At 48.2% G+C, this 20966-nt stretch overlaps 1 protein-coding gene across 3 annotated transcripts in view; it reads right to left on the bottom strand.

The window, feature by feature from the left end:
• Nucleotides 1–20966, bottom strand: part of OSGEP (O-sialoglycoprotein endopeptidase) — a 91945-nt gene that overhangs the window by 8344 nt on the left and 62635 nt on the right. For all 3 annotated transcript variants that reach the window (XM_063913464.1, XM_063913463.1, XM_063913465.1), the window contains exon 9: nucleotides 20383–20473. In XM_063913464.1, coding sequence (XP_063769534.1) covers nucleotides 20383–20473 — 91 coding nt within the window. The remainder of the gene's footprint in view (nucleotides 1–20382; nucleotides 20474–20966) is intronic.

Genomic DNA, 20966 nt, shown 5'->3' with positions numbered 1-20966 from the left:
TGGGAATGTAGAACTTCACAAATGTGTTCTTCCCCAACCAGGTAGCAGCTCGGCATAGTTGCAAGGCCGAAATACCTCGGGCAGCCACCCAGGAAGAGCTCACAGATCTTGTACAGTGGGCTTTCAGAGACTTAGGAAAAGGTAAGGCTGCCGATACATAGGCCTGTTGGATAGTAAGCCTCAGCCAACGAGCAATGGACTGCTTCGAAGCAGAACAACTCTTCTGCGCATCATAAAGAACGAACAAGGAATCCATCTTTCTGATCCGAGCCGTCCGCTTGACATAGATTTTCAAGGCTCGCATCATGGGGGTCATTCCGACCCGATCGCACGCTGCGCTTAGTCTCAGCCGTGCGATCGGGTTGGAACTGCGCATGCGCTGAAGCGACGCCGCTAGCGAAGAAAGCGGTTGCAGCGGCGACCGCAAGAAGATTGACAGGAAGAAGGCGTTCCGGGGCGTCAACTCATCGTTTTCTGGGCGTGAAGATCTGAACGCAGGCGTGCTGAGGCGTTTGGAGGGCGGATGTCTGACGTCAATTCCGGGACCTGCAACGCTGGATTCATCGCACAGGGTAAGCAAGTCTTACCCTGGTCTTGTTTTACACAAAACTTTTTTTTTTGCATAGCAGGGCTGCACAAGTGTTCACAGCCCTGCTATGCAAACCCCCCCCCCCCCCCCCCCCCCCCCATAGGCGGCGTCTAGTTGATCACATGGGCAGCAAAAAGTTGCTACATGCGATCAACTCGGAATGCCCCCCCCCCCCCACATATCCAGTGCCTCTGGAGGAGAAGTGTCAGAACTGGACGGAACCACAATAGGCTGATTCAGGTGAAACGCAGAGACAACCTTAAGCAGGAACTGCTGCCTAGTCCCGAGCTCCGCTCTGTCCTCGTAAAGACCAAGGGGGTCACTCAGACCCGATAGCATGCGTGCGGTCCGCAATGCGCAGGTTTCTATGAAGAAAGTGATCGCAAGAAGATTGACAGGAAGAAGACGTTTGTGGGCGGCAACTCACTGTTTCCAGGGAGTATCCGGGAAAACGCAGGCGTGCCCAGCCGTTCGGGAGGCGGATTTCTGACGTCAGCAACATCCCGGATCATTGCAGCGGCTGAGTAAGTTCTGGTCTGTGCAGAAACTGCACAAACTTTTGTTTCTGTAGCTCTCTGCACAGCCGAACGCACCCCTGCACAGCGATTGCCCCCTCCCCTGTAGGCGGCGATTACCTGGTCGCAGCAGTGCAAAAAACAGCCTGCGTGCGACTTGGTCTGAATTACCCCCCAAGTACAGACTTTTACACGATAAGGCCCCCAATTCTGAGACACGTCTAGCAGAAGCCAGGGCCAGTAACATCACTGTCTTCCACGTGAGGTACTTGTCTTCTACCGTCATCAGAGGCTCAAACGAGGACTGTAGAAATTCCAACACGACATTCAAATCCCAGGGCGCCGTAGTTGGCACAAAAGAAGGTTGTATGTGGAGTACCCCTTGCAAAGTGTGAACTTCTGGCAACACTGCTAATTTTTTTCTGGAAGAAAATGGAGAGCTGAAATCTGGACCTTAATGGAACCCAGACGTAAGCCCTTATCCACACCAGCCTACAGGAAACGTAAGAAACACCCTAAGTGGAACTCCGCAGGTGGATAGGTGCATTCCTCGCACCAAGAGACATATCTCCTCCAGATAGAATGATAGTGTTTTGACGTCACGGGCTTCCTGGCCTGAACCATGGTAGCTATAACCTTTTTGGAAAGGCCCTTGTGAGCTAGGATGTTCCGCTCAACCTCCATGCCGTCAAATGAAGACGCCGTAAGTCAGGGTAGATGAACGGTCCCTGTTGAAGATCACTTTTTAGTGGTAGAGGCCAAGGGTCTTCGACGGACATGTCCAGAAGATCCGCATACCATGCCCTCCAAGGCCAATCTGGGGCAATCGGAATTGCCTGGACTCCCTGATTTCTGATTCGCTTGAGCACACTTGGGAGCAACAAAATGGGAGGAAACAGGTAGACCAGCCGGTAAGGCCAAGACGACGTCAGTGCGTCCACTGCCCTCACCCGAGGGTCCCTGGTTCGAGAGCAATACCAGCGAAGTTTCTTGTTGATATGAGAAGCCATCAAGTCTATCTGCGGGCAGCCCCACTGGTGGGTGATCTGCTGACACACCTGAGGGTGGAGTCCCCACTCCCCCGGGTGGAGGTCGTGACGACTGAGGAAATCCGCTTCCCAGTTGTCCACTCCTGGAATGAAGATTGCTGACATTGCTCTTACATTTCTTTCCGCCCAGAGGAGTATCTTTGACACCTCTCGCATGTAGGCTCTGCTTTTTGTCCCTCCTTGTCGATTGATGTACGCCACTTCTGTGGCGTTGTCCGACTGAACTTGGATTGCCTGATTCGCGAGCAGAGGAGATGCCTGAAGCAGAGCATTGTAGATCGCCCGAAGTTCCAGAATGTTGATCGAAAGGAGGGTTTCGTGGGCTGACCACCTGCTCTGGAACAGCGCCCCCTTGGTGACAGCACCCCATCCTCACAGACTCGCATCCGTCGTGAGGAGGATCCAATCCTGGATCCCAAAACTACGGCCTTCCAGGAGATTGGAGGACTGTAGCCACAACAGGAGGGAAATCCTGGCCTAAGGTGACAGCCTAATCATCTGGTCCATCTGTAGATGTGATCCGGACCACTTGCTCAGGAGATCCAATTGAACCTCCCAAATTGGATCGCATCGCAGGAGGCGACCATCTTTCCAAACAATCTGATGCAAAGATGGATGGATACATGAGCAGGTCGGAGCACCATGCGGACCATCTCCTGAATGTTCTCGCCTTGTCCTCTGGGAGGAACACCTTCTGGGCAACCATATCCAGTAACATCCTCAAGAACAGGAGCCGCTCAGTCAGTTCCAGGTGGGACTTCTGTAGATTGAGAATCCACCCATGGCGTGACAGAAGTTGGATAGTGTGGTCGATATGGAGCAATAAAAGCTCCTTGGATCTTGCTTTAATCAGAAGATTGTCTAGGTAAGGGACAACATTGACCCCCTGAACCCAGAGTTGGAACATCATCTCCGCCATCACCTTCATGAATACCCTCGGAGCCGTGGATAGGCCAAAGGTTAATGCCTGGAACTGGTAGTGATCGTCCAGCAAGCACACCTGAGAAAAGCCTGATGAGGTGGCCAAATTACAATATGAAGGTAGGCGTTCTTGATATCCAGGGAAACCGCAATCACTGCTCTCAGTGATTCCATTTTGAACTTGAAAACCTTTAGGTAAGGATTCAAGGACTTTAGGTTCAAAATGGGCCATACTGAGCCGTACGGCTTTGGAACCACAAACAGGTTGGACTAATCACCCCTGCCTCGTTGTGGTATCGGTACTGGGACAATGACATGGGACTGGACCAACTTTCGGATAGCCTGTTGCAACGTAACCCGCATATCCTCCAAAGCTGGTAAGCTTGTTTTGAAAAATCGTTGGGGAGGAGCGCCGTCGAACTCCAGCTTGTAGCCCTGAGAAATGAGGTCCCTTACTCAGGTATCCTGGCAGGAGCTTTCCCAGATGCGGCTGAAGTCACGTAGTCGGGCTCCCACCTTGAGATCTCCTCGGGGTGGGTGGGCACCGTCATGCTGAGGACTTAGTGGAAGCAGAACTGGTGCTCTGCTCCTGAGAACCGGCGGTTGCAGATCTTTTTGACTTACCTCTGGTGCCTCTATTTGCATTAGAGGCACCTCTGGCCCTAGAACGAAATCTGTTAGACTGAAAGGACTGAACAGAAGGCACCAACTAGGAACGCCTAGCCGGCGGGGTCCCAGAGGGGAGAAACGTGGATTTCCATGCCATGACTTTGGAAATCCACGTATCCAACTCAACCCCAAATAGCCATTCCCCTGAAAAAGGGAGGGATTCCACACTGCGCTTGGATTCTGTGTCCGCTTATCCACTGACACAACCACAAAGCCCTGCGCGCCGACACTGCCATGGCAGAAGTCCTAGCATTAATATTCCCCATCTCCTTGAGCGAATCACACAGGATGTGTGTAGTGTCCTGAATGTGCCTTAGGAGGGTCACCGTAGTGACCAGAGGCATAGCCCGGAGAGGCCCTCCTGAATTTGAGTGGCCCATGAATGAATAGCATGGGTCATCCAGCAGCCCGCTATGACCGGCCTTTGCAATACACCTGCTGCCATGTAAATAGATTTGCGTGTAGCCTCTATTTTTCTGTCCCCAGGATCTTCTATAGTAAAGGAGCCAGAGGTTGGCAGCCCCACCTTTTTGGACAGTCGAGAGACTGATACATCAATCCCTGGAGGTTCTTCCTAAAATTTCTTACCCTTCAGGAGCAAATGGAAAAGTGCGCAAAAACTTTTTTTACACTTGGAATTTTTTGTCTGGATTTTTCCAGGTTATTTTGAATAAGTCATCTAACTCTGCAGAATCAGGGAAAGTGACATTAGGCTTGTTTTGATAAAGAAAAACGACTGCTGTGACACAGCGTCCTCTAGTGGGAGCTTTAACACGTACCGTATAGCCATTATGGGGAGTTCAATACCCTGAGCAGAATCGGAATCTCCACTAACTAGATCCAAGTCCACCCCATCCTCCTGTATTTCCTCATCTGAATAAGAGAGTAGAGCAGGCAAACCACTCTTCTGTGGTGCTGCATGAGAGGGGGAGGGGGGGGGGGCTGTGTAACATCTGCCCTAGCAGCTAAATCTGCAACAGCCTGTTGTAGTAGCTGAGTTTTCTGACCATTTGCAGTGAGCTGGGATGAGATATCAGACATCATAGTTTTAAGCGACCCTAGCCAGGAGGGCTCTGGACCCTCTCCCCCAGACCCTTCACTGATTTGTGAAGATTGGCTGCATTGTTCACAAGAAACAGAATCAGAGGATACTGGAGAGAATCTAGTGTGACATACACTGCATAGCTTGTGTTTACCCATGTTTCACAGTAAGCACAAGAACATGCACACAGACAGTAATACTCTTCAAGCCTGCCCTTACTGTATGTGATTGGAGACACACATAGAGAGAGACCCAGCACACCCCTAGCTGCACAGTCCCAGTGAGCCTGACAGCTAATTATATCACAGTAACACTAATAATTTCTGTCCAGTAGAGGACCCAGATAGTGTACAATAGCGGCTCTCCCCCTTTGCTACAGCCTGTACCAGTTTTCCAGTGTGTCTTATAAGGCAGGAAGCGCTGTGTGTGCTGTCTGTGGCTGCAGAGGAAGGTGCCAAAATGGCTCTGGTCCCGCTCTGAGGTAGCTCCGCCTCCCCACAATGGCGCCGGTGCTACAGTAATTTTTTTATACTGGCAATGTCTCCTGTTAGCTTAAAAACATCACACAAGTGCTAGTTCAAGCTATATGAAGCCAGTCTACATGGGGGGCTCTAGCGGGTCCCCCCCGGGAGGGTCCCGTATGCCGCGCCCGTGTTTAGCCGCACTTTGAACGGGGGGACCCCCCTAGCGGGGCCCCCGGTTTGTACTCACCACAGTCGTCACCTTCAGGCACATGTCAGGGGTGTGCGGCGTGCTGCGGTTGTGACCGCCAAAGCGCAGTGCCCTGCTGAACAACAACCCCTCAGGGCGGTGGTTCTGCAGCGGGAAAGCGGCTCTGCACCTCGCAAGGCCGGTGACTGTCCCCCCACTAACTTCCAGGGTGCAGGTATACTGTTTCCTGAGGGCACTTTTTTCTAAACTGCCTGTGAGAGGGGGCATAGAGGGGAGAAGCCAGCACACCCAAGTGAAGAAATTTAAAGTGCACCGGCTCCTTTGGACCCCGTCTATACCCCATCGTACTAAGTCTCCCCAATATCCCTTATGGATGCTAGAGAAAGGAAGATATGCATTGGGAGCTTGAAGCAGTAGAATTGTTTACTGATCTGGTGTAACAGGGGTCTTGGATTCCTGCATCTTTGCTGGTAGTGGGGAGGGATAAAACTGTACATTATAACATTTCTTACTTCACCATTATGTACTATTTCTGTAATATTCTAAAGGTGGCAAAAAAACTATAAAACAGATCTTACTAGCTGTTCAAAGTGTAAGTGCCTGCTCATAGTTCAATGTGAGAAGCCAAACGTAACAAGCTCTGCTCCTTGGGTAACTTTTACTGCAGTCACCTTTCAACTAGATTTTCCTTCATGTCTAATTTATTATTATTTTATTATTATTATCCTTTATTTATATGGCGCCACAAGGGTTCCGCAGCGCCCAACTACATAAACAAATAATCAAGCAGGAAAACAGCAACTTACAGTTGACAATATAGGACAAGTACAAGGTAAATAAACATAGCTACATCAGCAGATGACACTGGAATAAGTATCAGGTGGCAGAAGACTGCTGGATTTGGTGCAGTTGAATATTATTAAAGTAAGAAAAGGATAAGCACATGAGGGAAGAGAGCCCTGCTCGTGAGAGCTTACATTCTAAAGGGGAGGGTAGACAGACAGGGGTGAGACAGATGGGGTACATAGAGAGCGTGGAACAGAGGTTTAGGATGAGATTTGGCTGGGTTTGGTGAAGAAATGGGTCTTGAGAGCCCGTTTGAAGTTTTGTAGAGAGGTGGATAGTCTGAGGGGGAGAGGTAGGGAATTCCAGAGAAGTGGTGCAGCACGTGAAAAATCTTGGAGGTAGGAGTGGGAGGAAGTAATCCATAGGCAGGAGAGTCGACGTGCATTAGCAGAGCGAAGAGGACGGGTGGGAGTGTAAAGGGAGATAAGGTCAGAGATGTAGATGGGAGAGGAGTGGGTGAGGGCTTTGTAAGCAAGTGTGAGAAGCTTGAAATGGATTCTGAAAGGGAAGGGGAGCCAGTGAAGGTCTAGTAAGAGAGGAGAGGTGGACGTAGTGCGTTTGGTGAGGAAAATGAGCCGGGCAGCAGCACTGAGTATAGATTGGAGTGGAGAGAGGTATTTGTCAGGAATGCCAGTTAGGAGGAGATTACAGTAGTCCAGTCTGGAGATGACCAGTGAGTGGATAAGAGTCTTAGTAGCATCCTGGGTCAGAAAGGGTCTGATCCTGGAAATATTTTTTAGATGAAAACACCAGGTTTGTGAGAGGTGCTGAATGTGTGGTTTGAAGGAGGGAGGAGTCAAGGATTACTCCAAGACAGCGCACTTGGGGGCTAGAGGAGATAGTAGTGCCATCAATAGATAATGAGATTGTAGGAGGTGAGGTTATGCGGGAGGGAGGGAAGATGATCAGCTCGGTCTTAACATGTTAAGTTTAAGAAAGCGCTGGGACATCCAGGAAGAGGTAGCAGAGAGACAGTTGGAGATACGAGTGAGGAGAGCAGGGGAGAGGTCTGGAGAGGAAAGATAGATTTGAGTGTCATCAGCATAGAGATGATATTGGAAACCAAAAGAACTAATGAGCTTACCTAGTGAGGACGTGTAGAGTGAGAAGAGTAGAGGACCAAGGACAGAACCTTGGGGTACCCCTACAGTTAGTGGAAGTGAGGGGGAGACAGAGTCATAAGAGGAGACAGAGAATGAACGGTCAGAAAGGTAGGAGGACAGCCAAGAAAGGGCAGGGTCACACAGACCAATGGAGTGAAGGATTTGCAGTAGGAGAGGATGGTCCACAGTGTCAAAAGCAGCAGAGAGATCCAGTAGAATAAGTAGAGAGTAGTGTCCCTTAGATTTAGCAGCATGGAGGTCATTGCATACTTTTGTAAGGGCAGTTTCAGTGGAGTGGAGAGGACAGAAGCCAGACTGGAATGTGTCAAGCAGTTAGTGTGAGGAAAGAAAGGAAGTAAGGCGGTTGTAGACAATACGCTCAAGGAGTTTGGAGGCAAAAGGGAGGAGAGAGATGGGTCGGTAGTTGGAGAGAGTGTTTGGATCAAGGGTAGGTTTTTTAAGAATAGGAGAGATGAGTGCATGCTTGAAGGCAGAGGGGACAGTGCCTGATGAGAGGGAGAGATTGAGAAGGTGGGAAAGATGGGAACAAGCAGAAGGAGAGAGGTAGCGGAGGAGGTGGGAGGGGATAGGGTCAAGTGGGGAGGTGGTGAGGGGACAGGAACGAATGAGGGCCATGACTTCCTCTCCAGATGCATGGGAGAAAGATGTCAGAGTTGGTGCGAGGGATGGGGAGGGTTGGTAAGGGATGGGAGAAGGCTGGTTACTGATGGTCTGGTGTGATGTGATGTCCTGACGTATGGAGTCAATTTTGGATGTGAAGTAAGTGGCAAAGTCAAGAGCAGAGAGTGAGGAAGGGAGGCGAGGTGGAGGTGGGCAGAGGAGTGAGTTGAGAGTGGTAAAGAGGCGCAGGGGGTTGGAATACTGGGAGGAGATGAGGTTCTTGAAGTATGACTGTTTAGCAAGAGAAAGGGCAGCACTGAAGGATGAGAGCATAAGTTTGAAATGGAGAAAGTCACTCTGCAGTACGTGAGCATTTTTGCAGATATCTGGTGCATTTGGTGTGCCAGGGTTGAGGTGTTAATTTGCAGTGTCACTCTGCAGTACGTGAGCATTTTTGCAGATATCTGGTGCATTTGGTGTGCCAGGGTTGAGGTGTTAATTTGCGAGGGTGAATAGTGGTTGGTGGAGCAACAGAGTTAAGAGCAGAAGTAAGGGATGCATTGTATGTGGAAGTGGCTTGTTCAGGGCATGAGAGAGAGAGAATAGGAGAGAGAAGTGAGTCAAACAAGGAGGAAAGGAATGTGGTGTCAATAGCTTCAATGTTACGCTTAGTTATGGTAGCCTTAGGAGGTAGAGATGGGGAAGTCGAGAGAGATAGGTTAAAAGGAGAGCAAGTGGTGGTCAGAGAGGTGAAATGGGGAGTTGGAAAAATCAGAAATATCACAGCGGTGAGTGAAGACCAGATCCAGTGAGCTCCTATTCACATGGGAGGGTGAGGAGGTCCACTGGGAGAGACCAAGTGAAGAGGTGAGGTTCAGGAGTTTAGAGGCAGGGGATTGTGTGGGGATGTCAATAGGGATGTTGAAATCACCTAGGATAATGGAGGGAATGTCAGAAGAGAGGAAGTGAGGAAGCCAGGAAGCAAAGTTGTCGAAGAATTTGGAAGCAGTGCCAGGGGGGCGGTAAATGACAGCTACTCTAAGATGTACTGGTTGGAAGAGGCGTATAGTATGGACCTCAAATGTAGAGAATGTAAGGGATGGTTCTGGTGGTATGAGTTGGTAGGAGTAACTAGAAGGTAAAAGGACCCCAACACCACCCCCATGGCGACCCCCTGGTCGGGGTGTGTTGGGGTCCAGAGAGAGCAGCAGGAGAAGTAGTGTCAGAGGGCGTAATCCCAGTTTCAGTAATGGCTAGTATGTGTAGGGAGTTGGAAATGAAAAGGTCATGAGTGGGGACCAGTTTGTTACAAACAGATCTGGCATTCCAGAGGGCACAGGATGAGTTTGTGGGAGAGATGTGAATGAGATTATCAGGGTTGCTGTAGCGATGAGGTGAGATTAACTTTGAGGGCAGGGATGATGAGAGAGTGGTAATGGTGCGGGTGTCTGAGCTAGGAGGGGAAGGTGGGCAGGGAGGGAGGTCAGTGTGATGTGGATGGGGGTGTGGGGAGGTGACAGGGAAGGGAGAGAGGGAGCAGGGCTGAGTTGTGGGGTAGCAGGACCATGGGGCAGAGGTGAATGAAAGTGGGGTAACAGGAAAGGAGGGGGAAGGAAACAAAGGGATGGAGGGGAGACAGAGGAGGGGAGAGAGGAGGAAGTGTAGGAGACTAGGGGGGAAGGATAAAGATACATTATTAGGTAGACACTGAGTGATGTGGGGAGTATAAGAAAGCCTTGACATAGTGTTAAGTAGGTAAATAGGTTGAGGGAAAGTGGAAGTAGGAGAGGAGAGTGTAAGGGAATCCGAGCAGAAGAATTGCAGAAATGCAGGTGAGAAAAGCAGTGTAGGCTTAATGGGTGTAGATTTCGTATGAAATGAGTCAAAAGCGTAGATAAAGTGGGTGCAGAAATGTATCTGGAGTGTAAGAAATGAAAGGATTGTGAGAGGTTTAAGAAGCGATGGTAATTATGTTAGATGTCTTAAGTGTTTGCAGGTAAAATTGCATTGGTGCAGCTGTGCTTAAAAAACAAAATTACAATAATACAGATACAAGCATTTGTAGGTGAAATGGATGTTTTTTGAATTGTCCAAGTAAGGTAGTTCCGTGCTATTTAATCAGATGGAACAATCAGGAGGTGAGTGATCTGAGAAGTGACTCACATTTGTTAACATATTACTATAGTTTCAAATATCTGAGAAGTTGGGCATATGTCTGTCACCAACTGCGATATTACAGTATGTGGCTATCCTGCAGATGTGAATATATAGGAGTCATTTGTTTAAGAGAACAATGTACAAACATCCAGCAGCAGATGAAATCAAGTATGTTCCAGTTTTTCTTTTAACAGTGATACAGTAAACAAGCAGAAAAAACATTTACATAGAAACATAATATCGGAGATATAAAGAAATAAAACAGAACAAGCAAGTCAAGAATGTAACATGGCACTGGCACATCATATCATAGCGGTCTCACTGCCACTCAGTCCACAAGATAGAACAAAGAGAAGGTGCAGAATGGGGGCATGTGGTAGAACATAAAATGTACAAAACTCGAGGGCTCTATATACTGTAGTATGCAGGATAGGTCTAGTAAGTAATCTGTCTGAGCAGGTACAACTTAGTGGTCTCAAAACACCTTCTGCATACTGTCCTGTGTATGAAGAAGCAAACCATTAAAGTATGAACCCCATATATTATGAAACAAAACACCTTTTTCAATATTAAAAGTAGCCGCCCTCTATTCATGATATAGAATGTCCATGAGGCAGCGAGTCATTTCTCCCAGAGTTGGGGGGGTTCTAGAATCCCAATGTTTTAGAATGAAGTGTTTGGGCATTGTGACAACAACCACCATGTGGATGAGACCAACAACAGTAGGCAACAAAGAGTTAAATTGGCAAAAAGAACAGCTTCAGCTCGTATAGTAAGCCTAAAGCTGGCCATACATCTAGAGATTTATTGTCAGATCTGGCTGGTTGGAATGAAAATCTGGTAATGGATAAGAGCAAATGACAATCGACTATTTGCTCCTAAACACCAGAAAACAGACAAAAATGGTCAATCAATCAGACAAACTATTTAAGTCCACAACCGTTTTCGTCAATTTTACGGCATTTAGAAGCAAATGGTCAATTGTCATTTGCTCTCATCCATTACCAGGTTTTCATTCCAACCATCCAGATCTGACAATAAATCTGTAGGTGTATGGCCAGCTTAACACCCATGTTAGATACTGTAGCAGCTTATCCCAAAGTTTGTTAATCTTTCCGCCAATACCAAAAGTGACGTACCAGAGGCAATAGGGCACTGATATTTGGGACAGTCACCAGTTTTAGTAGCTACCAAATGTTTCCTGTGTGCGGCGCAGACATAGGCACTGTTCAGGGTTTTCAGGTATGTTTCCTGTACTGCTGAGAAACAATAAGCAGGCATGATCTTACTTATACAGGAGAGTATAGTGTGAAACTCAGTAACCCATGAAGTCTTGGTAACATGCCCTGTCCACACTCTGCAGCAGGGATTCAATATATCCTGACTATAAATACTGTCATTTAAATGTATTGGTATTCTTCCCAGAATATCTGGATGTTGATCAGTGATAGTGGGCTAGTTAGACTGTATGTCGCGGCATGCCTGTAAACCATTAAGAACTGGGAGTGTGGCAGATTAAATTTGTCACAGAACTGCTGAGAAGTGAGTAAGTGGCCTCCATGGTCAAACACATTCATAACAGAGAGAATGCACTTATAAAATCATAACTGGAAAATAGGATTCTCCAGTGATGGGGGGAAAGTCAGGTTGCCCCATTGTAGGATACAGAGAGAATACAAGGGGTTACTACCAAAACGCTTGTTGATACTCACCTATACAGTGTAAGTAGCTCTCTATAGTATGTTATTACTACTACTACTACTACTACTACTACTACTACTACTACTACTACTACTACTACTACTACTACATTTTATTTATAAGGTGCCACAAGTGTTTCGCAGTGCCGTACAAAGGACAGTACAGGGAGACAAAACTTAACATTACAGTAAATAAATAACAAAAATAGAGTACAGGTAGCAAAGAGCACCACAATTCTCAAACATCATACAGCTTATATGTAAGTTGCGAGTGAGTGATCAGTGTACTTCTAGGAGCTGGCAGCCATAGATAGAGATGAGCCTTTACCAGCAGGAGAAAATGTGGGTAGAGATGGTCGCTAAATAGGAGACAGTTGTGAGTGAAATGTGTCGAGAAGAGGGCTTTGACAACAAGAGGAAAGATGCACTGCTCTGAGGAGCTAACAATCTAGTGGGAAGGGGCGACAGACAGATGACATGAGGTGCAAGCAAGCGGGAGGTAGACTGGTGGCAGGATGTAAGCAAGGCAGAGATGGTCAAGGCATGAAGCAGGGGGATGGAGGAGCCGCCTCAGGACTAAGGTATGCATCGGAAGGGTATGCTTTGATGAATAGGTGGGTTTTCAATGCAGGTTTGAAGCTTTACAAGGTCGGGGAGAGTTTAATGGAGCGGGGGAGCGCATTCCACTGAAGGGGTGCAGCACGGGCAAAATCTTGAACTCGAGTGTGGGAAGCAGTGACCAGGGTAGAGGAGAAGCAACGGTCATTGGCCAACCGTAGGGGGCTGGAGGGAGTATGAAGGGAGAGGAGGTTGGAGATGTAGGGAGCAGTGGAATTGGAGATTGTCTTGTATGTGAGGGTGAGGAGTTTGAAGAGGATTCTGTAGGGGAGCCAGTGCCGATTTTGTCGAAGGGGAGTGGCGGGAGAGGATAATGAGTTCAGTTTTGTCCATGTTGAGCTTCAGAGAGCGCTCAGACATCCACGAGGAGATGGCGGAGAGGCAGCTGGAAACGTAAGAGAGGATAGTGGGGGACAGATCAGGAGAGGAGAGGTAGAGTTGTGTGTCATCAGCATATAGGTGGTATTGAAGGCCAAAGGAGTCAATGAGCGCACCCAGGGAAGAGGTGTACAGGGAGAACAGAAGGGGGCCAAGGACAGAACACTGAGGGACACCAACAGGAAGGATGGAAGGGTGTGAGGTGGTGCCGGAGGCAGACACAGAGATGGAGCAGTTAGTGAGGTAAGACGTAAACCAGTCAAGGACAGTGCTAGAGGGGCCAATGTTTTGGAGTGTGCGGAGGAGGAGAGGATGATTCACGGTGTCAAAGGCAGCAGAGAGGACCAGAAGGATAAGCAGAGAGAAAGAGAGAAGTGGCCCCTGGATTTGGCCGAAAGCAGATCATTGGTGACGTTCACCAGGGCAGTCTCAGTGTAGTGGAGTGGGCGAAAGCCAGATTGTAGTGGATCATGGATGGAGTTGTCAGAGAGGTAACTTGTGAGACGGCTGTAGACAAGTCGTCCAAGTAGTTTGGAGGCGAATGGGAGAAGAGAGATAGGACGTGGGTGATGAAGGGTGGAGGTTGGGTTTTTTGAGAATAGGTGAGACCAGAGCATGTTTGAATGGTGAGGGAAAGATGCTGGTAGAGAGTGATAGGTTGAAGAGGTGAGCAAGGTGGGAGCAGGCAGTGGGGGAGAGGGAGCGGAGAAGACGGGAGGGGGTCCAGATGAGGGAGTGGACTTCCTTGTCTGTAGTGGAACGGAAGGAGGACGGTGGGATAGATGGAGGGGAAGGATGATGGGGGTAGAGGAGTGATGGGAGGAGATGTCGTGTAGGATTTCCTCAATTTTGGAGACAAAGAAGAAGGCAAAGTCAGTGGCAGTGATGGACGATGGGAGGGGAGGAGGAGGGGGGCAAAGGAGAGTGTTGAAAGTTTCAAAGAGACTGCGTGGACTGGAGGACGGAGGAGAGATGAGTACTTGGAAAAAGGATTGGTTGGCAAGGGAAAGAGCAGAGCAGTAAGAGAGAATAAATAAGATTTTACTTACCGATAACTCTATTTCTCGTAGTCCGTAGTGGATGCTGGGACTCCGTAAGGACCATGGGGAATAGCGGCTCCGCAGGAGACAGGGCACAAAATAAAAGCTTGAGATATCAGGTGGTGTGCACTGGCTCCTCCCCCTATGACCCTCCTCCAAGCCAGTTAGGATACTGTGCCCGGACGAGCGTACATAATAAGGAAGGATATTGAATCCCGGGTAAGACTCATACCAGCCACACCAATCACACCGTACAACTCGTGATCTGAACCCAGTTAACAGTATGATAATTTTAAAGGAGCCTCTGAAAAGATGGCTCAACAATAATAACCCGAATTTTTTGTAACAATAACTATATACAAGTATTGCAGACAATCCGCACTAGGGATGGGCGCCCAGCATCCACTACGGACTACGAGAAATAGATTTATCGGTAAGTAAAATCTTATTTTCTCTAACGTCCTAAGTGGATGCTGGGACTCCGTAAGGACCATGGGGATTATACCAAAGCTCCCAAACGGGCGGGAGAGTGCGGATGACTCTGCAGCACCGAATGAGAGAACTCCAGGTCCTCCTCAGCCAGGGTATCAAATTTGTAGAATTTAGCAAACGTGTTTGCCCCTGACCAAGTAGCTGCTCGGCAAAGTTGTAAAGCCGAGACCCCTCGGGCAGCCGCCCAAGATGAGCCCACTTTCCTTGTGAAATGGGCTTTTACTGATTTTGGCTGTGACAATCCTGCCACGGAATGTGCAAGCTGAATTGTACTACAAATCCAACGAGCAATCGTCTGCTTTGAAGCAGGAGCACCCAGCTTGTTGGGTGCATACAGGATAAACAGCGAGTCAGTTTTCCTGACTCCAGCCGTCCTGGAAACATATATTTTCAAGGCCCTGACAACGTCCAGCAACTTAGAGTCCTCTAAGTCCCTAGTAGCTGCAGGTACCACAATAGGTTGGTTCATGTGAAATGCAGAAACCACCTTAGGTAGAAATTGAGGACGAGTCCTCAATTCCGCCCTGTCAGAATGAAAATTTAGGTAAGGGCTTTTACATGATAAAGCCGCCAATTCTGACACACGCCTAGCTGAAGCCAAGGCCAACAGCATCGACACCTTCCACGTGAGATATTTTAAATCTACCGTAGACAATGGTTCAAACCAGTGTGATTTTAGAAATCTCAACACAACATTGAGATCCCAAGGTGCCACTGGAGGCACAAAAGGAGGCTGTATGTGCAGCACCCCTTTCACAAATGTCTGAACTTCAGGTACTGAAGCCAGTTCTTTCTGGAAGAATATCGACAGGGCCGAAATTTGAACCTTAATGGACCCTAATTTTAGGCCCATAGACAGTCCTGTTTGCAGGAAATGCAAGAAACGACCCAGTTGAAATTCCTGTGTAGGGGCCTTCTTGGCCTCACACCACGCAACATATTTACGCCAAATGCGGTGATAATGTTTTGCGGTTACTTCCTTTCTGGCTTTTACCAGAGTAGGGATGACTTCTTCTGGAATGCCCTTGTCCTTCAGGATCCGGCGTTCAACCGCCATGCCGTCAAACGCAGCCGCGGTAAGTCTTGGAACAGACAAGGCCCCTGCAGTAGCAGGTCCTGTCTTAGAGGTAGAGGCCACGGTTCGTCCGTGAGCATCTCTTGAAGTTCCGGGTACCAAGACCTTCTTGGCCAATCCGGAACCACGAGTATAGTTCTTACTCCTCTCCTTCTTATGATTCTCAATACTTTCGGTATGAGGGGCAGAGGAGGGAATACATACACTGACTGGTACACCCACGGCGTTACCAGAGCGTCCACTGCTATTGCCTGAGGGTCCCTTGACCTGGCGCAATATCTGTCCAGTTTTTTGTTTAGACGTGACGCCATCATGTCCACCTTTGGTCTTTCCCAACGGTTTACAATTTGGTGGAAGACTTCTGGGTGAAGTCCCCACTCTCCCGGGTGAAGGTCGTGTCTGCTGAGGAAGTCTGCTTCCCAGTTGTCCACTCCCGGAATGAACACTGCTGACAGTGCTATCACATGATTTTCCGCCCAGCGAAGAATCCTTGCAGTTTCTGCCATTGCCCTCCTGCTTCTCGTGCCGCCCTGTCTGTTTATGTGGGCGACTGACGTGATGTTGTCCGACTGGATCAACACCGCCTGACCCTGAAGCAGAGGTTTTGCTTGAATTAAGGCATCGTAAATGGCCCTTAGTTCTAGAATGTTTATATGAAGAGATGTTTCCATGCTTGACCACAAGTCCTGGAAATTCCTTCCCTGTGTGACTGCTCCCCAGCCTCTCAGGCTGGCATCCGTGGTTACCAGGATCCAATCCTGAATGCCAAATCTGCGGCCCTCTAGTAGATGAGCCCTCTGAAGCCACCACAGGAGAGACACCCTTGTCCTTGGCGACAGGGTTATCCGTTGATGCATCTGAAGATGCGATCCGGACCATTTTCCCAGTAGATCCCACTGAAAAGTTCTTGCATGGAATCTTCCGAATGGAATCGCTTCGTAAGAAGCCACCATTTTTCCCAGGACCCTTGTGCACTGATGCACTGAGACCTGTCCTGGTTTTAGGAGGTTCCTGACTAGCTCGGATAACTCCCTGGCCTTCACCTCCGGGAGAAACACCTTCTTCTGGACAGTGTCCAGAATCATTCCTAAGAACAGTAGACGTGTCGTTGGAATCAGCTGCGATTTTGGAATATTTAGAATCCATCCGTGCTGACTTAGCACTACCTGAGATAGTGCCACTCCGACTTCTAACTGTTCCTTGGTTCTTGCCCTTATCAGGAGATCGTCCAAGTAAGGGATAATTAAGATGCCTTTTCTTCGTAGAAGAATCATCATTTCGGCCATTACCTTGGTAAAGACCCGAGGCGCCGTGGACAATCCAAACGGCAGCGTCTGAAACTGATAATGACAGTTTTGTACTACAAACCTGAGGTACCCTTGGTGAGAAGGATATATTGGGACGTGGAGATACGCATCCTTGATGTCCAGCGACACCATATAGTCCCCCTCTTCCAGGTTCGCTATCACCGCTCTGAGTGACTCCATCTTGAATTTGAACCTTTTTATGTAAGTGTTCAAAGATTTTAGATTTAATATTGGTCTCACCGAGCCGTCCGGCTTCGGTACCACAAATAGTGTGGAATAATACCCCTTCCCCTGTTGTAAGAGGGGTACCTTGATTATCACCTGCTGGGAGTACAGCTTGTGAATGGCTTCCAGAACTGCCTCCCTGTCGGAGGGAGACTTTGGTTTTGTCTGAGTCTGCTTGTAAAGCCCCAGCGTCATGCTGAAGACTTGGCAGAAGCAGGGGAGGGCTTCTGCTCCTGGGAAGCGGCTGCATGGTGCTGCCTTTTTCCTCTTCCTCTGCCCTTGGGCAGAAAAGAGTGACCTTTTGCTCGCTTGTACTTATGGGAACGAAAGGACTGAGTTTGAAAAGACTGTGTCTTTTTCTGTTGATGTGAAGTAACCTGGGGTAAAAAGGTGGATTTTCCAGCCGTTGCCGTGGCCACCAGGTCTGTTAGACCAGCCCCAAATAACTCCTCCCCCTTATACGGCAATACTTCCATGTGCCGTTTGGAATCTGCGTCCCCTGACCACTGTCTGGTCCATAATGCTCTTCTGGCAGAGATGGACATTGCGCTTACTCTTGATGCCAGGGTACAAATATCCCTCTGCGCATCACGCATATATAGCAATGCATCCTTTAAATGTTCTATAGTTAACAGAATATTGTCCCTATCCAGGGTATCAATATTCTCAGTCAGGGAATCCGCCCATGCGACTCCAGCACTGCACATCCAGGCTGATGCGATTGCTGGTCGCAGTATAACACCAGTATGTGTGTATATACTTTTCAGGATATTTTCCAGCCTCCTATCAGCTGGTTCTTTGAGGGTGGCCGTATCAGGGGACGGTAACGCTACTTGTTTAGATAAACGTGTGAGCGCCTTATCTACCCTAGGGGGTGTTTCCCACCGTGCCCTAACCTCTGGCGGGAAAGGGTATAGTGCTAATAACTTATTAGAAATTAGCTGTTTTTTATCGGGGGAAACCCACGCTTTATCACACACCTCATTTATTTCCTCAGACTCAGGAAAAACTATTGGCAGTTTTTTCACACCTCACATAATACCCGCCTTTGAGGTATTTGTAGTGTCAGAAAGGTTCAATGCCTCTTTCATTGCCGTGATCATGTAACGTGTGGCCCTACTGGACATTACGTTTGTCTCGTCACCGTCGACACTAGATTCAGTATCTGTATCTGGATCCGTGTCGACCCACTGAGGTAGCGGCCGTTTTAGGGCCCCTGAGGGTGTCTGAGACGCCTGAACAGGCACTAATTGATTTGCCGGCTTTCTCATGTCGTCAACAGTTTTTTGTAAATTGCTGACATTATCACTTAATTGCTTAAACACAATCATCCAGTCAGGTGTCGACTCCCTAGGGGGTGACATCACTAACACAGGCAACTGCTCCGCCTCCACCTCATTTTCCTCCTCATACATGTCGACACACGCGTACCGACACACAGCACACACACCGGGAATGCTCTGATAGAGGACAGGACCCTACTTAGCCCTTTGGAGAGACAGAGGGAGAGTCTGCCAGCACACACCCAGCGCTATATATATACAGGGATAACCTTATATAAGTGTTAATCCCTTATAGCTGCTGTTAATCTAGTTATTTGCTGCCAAAATGCCCCCCCTTCTCTTTTTTACCCTGAATCAGATGCAGTACTGCAGGGGAGAATCAGGGAGCCGTCCTTCCAGCGGAGCTGTGAGGGAATAATGGCGCCAGTGTGCTGAGGAGATAGGCCCCGCCCCTTCACGACGTCCTTAACTCCCGCTTTTTTGTGTAAAATGGCAGGGGAAAAAATACATCCATATAGCCCTGGAGCTATATGTGATGTATTCCTTTTGCCAGCTAAGGTATATGTGTGTTATATTGCGTCTCAGGGCGCTCCCCCCCAGCGCCCTGCACCCTCAGTGACCGGAGTGTGAAGTGTGCTGAGAGCAATGGCGCACAGCTGCGGTGCTGTGCGCTACCTTAGTCTTGAAGACAGGATGTCTTCTGCCGCCGCTTTCACCGGACCTTCGTCTCTTCTGGCTCTGTAAGGGGGACGGCGGCGCGGCTCCGGTGACCCATCCAGGCTGAACCTGTGATCGTCCCTCTGGAGGTAACGTCCAGTAGCCTAAGAAGCCCAATCCACTCTGCACTCAGGTGAGTTCGCTTCTTCTCCCCTTAGTCCCACGATGCAGTGAGCCTGTTGCCAGCAGGACTCACTGAAAATAAAAAAACCTAACTAAACTTTTATTCTAAGCAGCTCTGGAGAGCTACCTAGTTTGCACCCTTCTCGGCCGGGCACAAAAATCTAACTGGCTTGGAGGAGGGTCATAGGGGGAGGAGCCAGTGCACACCACCTGATATCTCAAGCTTTTATTTTGTGCCCTGTCTCCTGCGGAGCCGCTATTTCCCATGGTCCTTACGGAGTCCCAGCATCCACTTAGGACGTTAGAGAAAACTTGAAATGGAAGAAGTCCGCCAGAGAGTGAGATTTCCTCCAGAAGCGTTCAGCAGGGCGTTAACATTTTTGTAAGAATTGTGAACTTTGGTGTCCCAGGGTTGGGGTATAGAGCGGTGCAGGGGGACAGAGGAGAGGGGGGCCACAGAGTCAAGAGCAGAGGTTATGGAAGAGTTATAGAAGAAACCTGCCTGGTTGGGACAGGTCATGGTGAAAAGATGAGAGAGAGGAAAGTCTCTAGGGAGGATAGGATAGCAGGGTCGAGAGACCCGAGATTGCGTCTGGTGATGGTGGGTTTGGGCGTGGAGAGGGGAAGATGAGAGGGTGAAAGAAAGCAGATGGTGGTCAGAAAGAGGGAAGATAAGGTATCAGAAATTTAGTTGTATGCAGCAGGTGTGTAAGGGTGAAAAAGGTCTTCCTCTATGTCCAGATGACTAAAGTGATATAGATGTAGGAGCCAGTCCCGTAAGTATTGAAAAAAAGCGTAGTGGGCAAAAGCCATAGTATTTGGCATGCCTAGCCCACCTTGCTTTTAGGGGAGATACTCTCTAGTCCTATATATTCTAGTTTTTTTGAATGCTAGATATATCTGGAGAACATTAGTGTGTAGCAAAGAGCATCAGATTTTGTGATTGGGGAAGGGGGGGGGGGGGCATATGATAGTTTAGGGAATATAACAACTGTGACCTCTGTTAATCATCCCAGTAATGATCAGCAGAAATCCTAAATGAGAAAACTGGGCCTGAATTTTGGCTATAAAAGGGGGTATATAGGAGTCACTTGTATTACATCTTGTCAAACTGGGGTCAGATCCTTTCCAAAGCTAGAAAAATTACATTTATAATTACTGATGGAAGAGTTGTTTTGTAACCTAGGGAAATATATATTCAGCAATAAATAATAGGTCTACCAGTCAGCATTTAACTTACATCCAACTCCGCCCACAATTAGCACTTCCTGTGAGCCGCAGTGAGCCATAGCCCGTTCTGTAATCTCCACCAGCATGGAGAAGAGGGTCTCCTGTCAGAAAATATGAAATAAATGTAAGTAAATAGATACTGTGTTACAATTTAAAAATATAGAATTTAATAAAACTTCTGTCTTAGAATCGCACCATCATTCATATAGAAACTTGTGTAAAATCTACTACCCTAGGTTGTGATGTGTGTAACAGCTGTTTTAAGAGCAATATACTATATATTACTGATGATCTTGCTATATTCTGGTGACAGATGAGAGATACCAATCCTACCTAGCTCCAGTATACTGTTATGAGGCCACAGTCAAATGTGCTACCTGCTATCTCATAGACCTTATCCAACGTAAGCCATCAGCAATAACCAGCAAAGAAATGTTGCAGCAAATACCGCCAAGTGGTTTCAGGTGCTGGTGAAGCAGTCTAATGGTGTATACTCCTACAACTGAGTGCACCTCATAGCTGCACAGCTGATTTAGTAAGTGACTGGTTTGGCCAAGTAATACCAGAAGGAGTAGTCAGTTCAGAGTAAATCCT

This window comes from Pseudophryne corroboree, chromosome 1, assembly GCF_028390025.1.
Source record: "Pseudophryne corroboree isolate aPseCor3 chromosome 1, aPseCor3.hap2, whole genome shotgun sequence".
NCBI classification, from domain to species: Eukaryota; Metazoa; Chordata; class Amphibia; order Anura; family Myobatrachidae; genus Pseudophryne; species Pseudophryne corroboree.
Note: the sequence above shows the minus strand (reverse complement) of the source record. Positions and strands in the feature narration are given on the sequence as shown.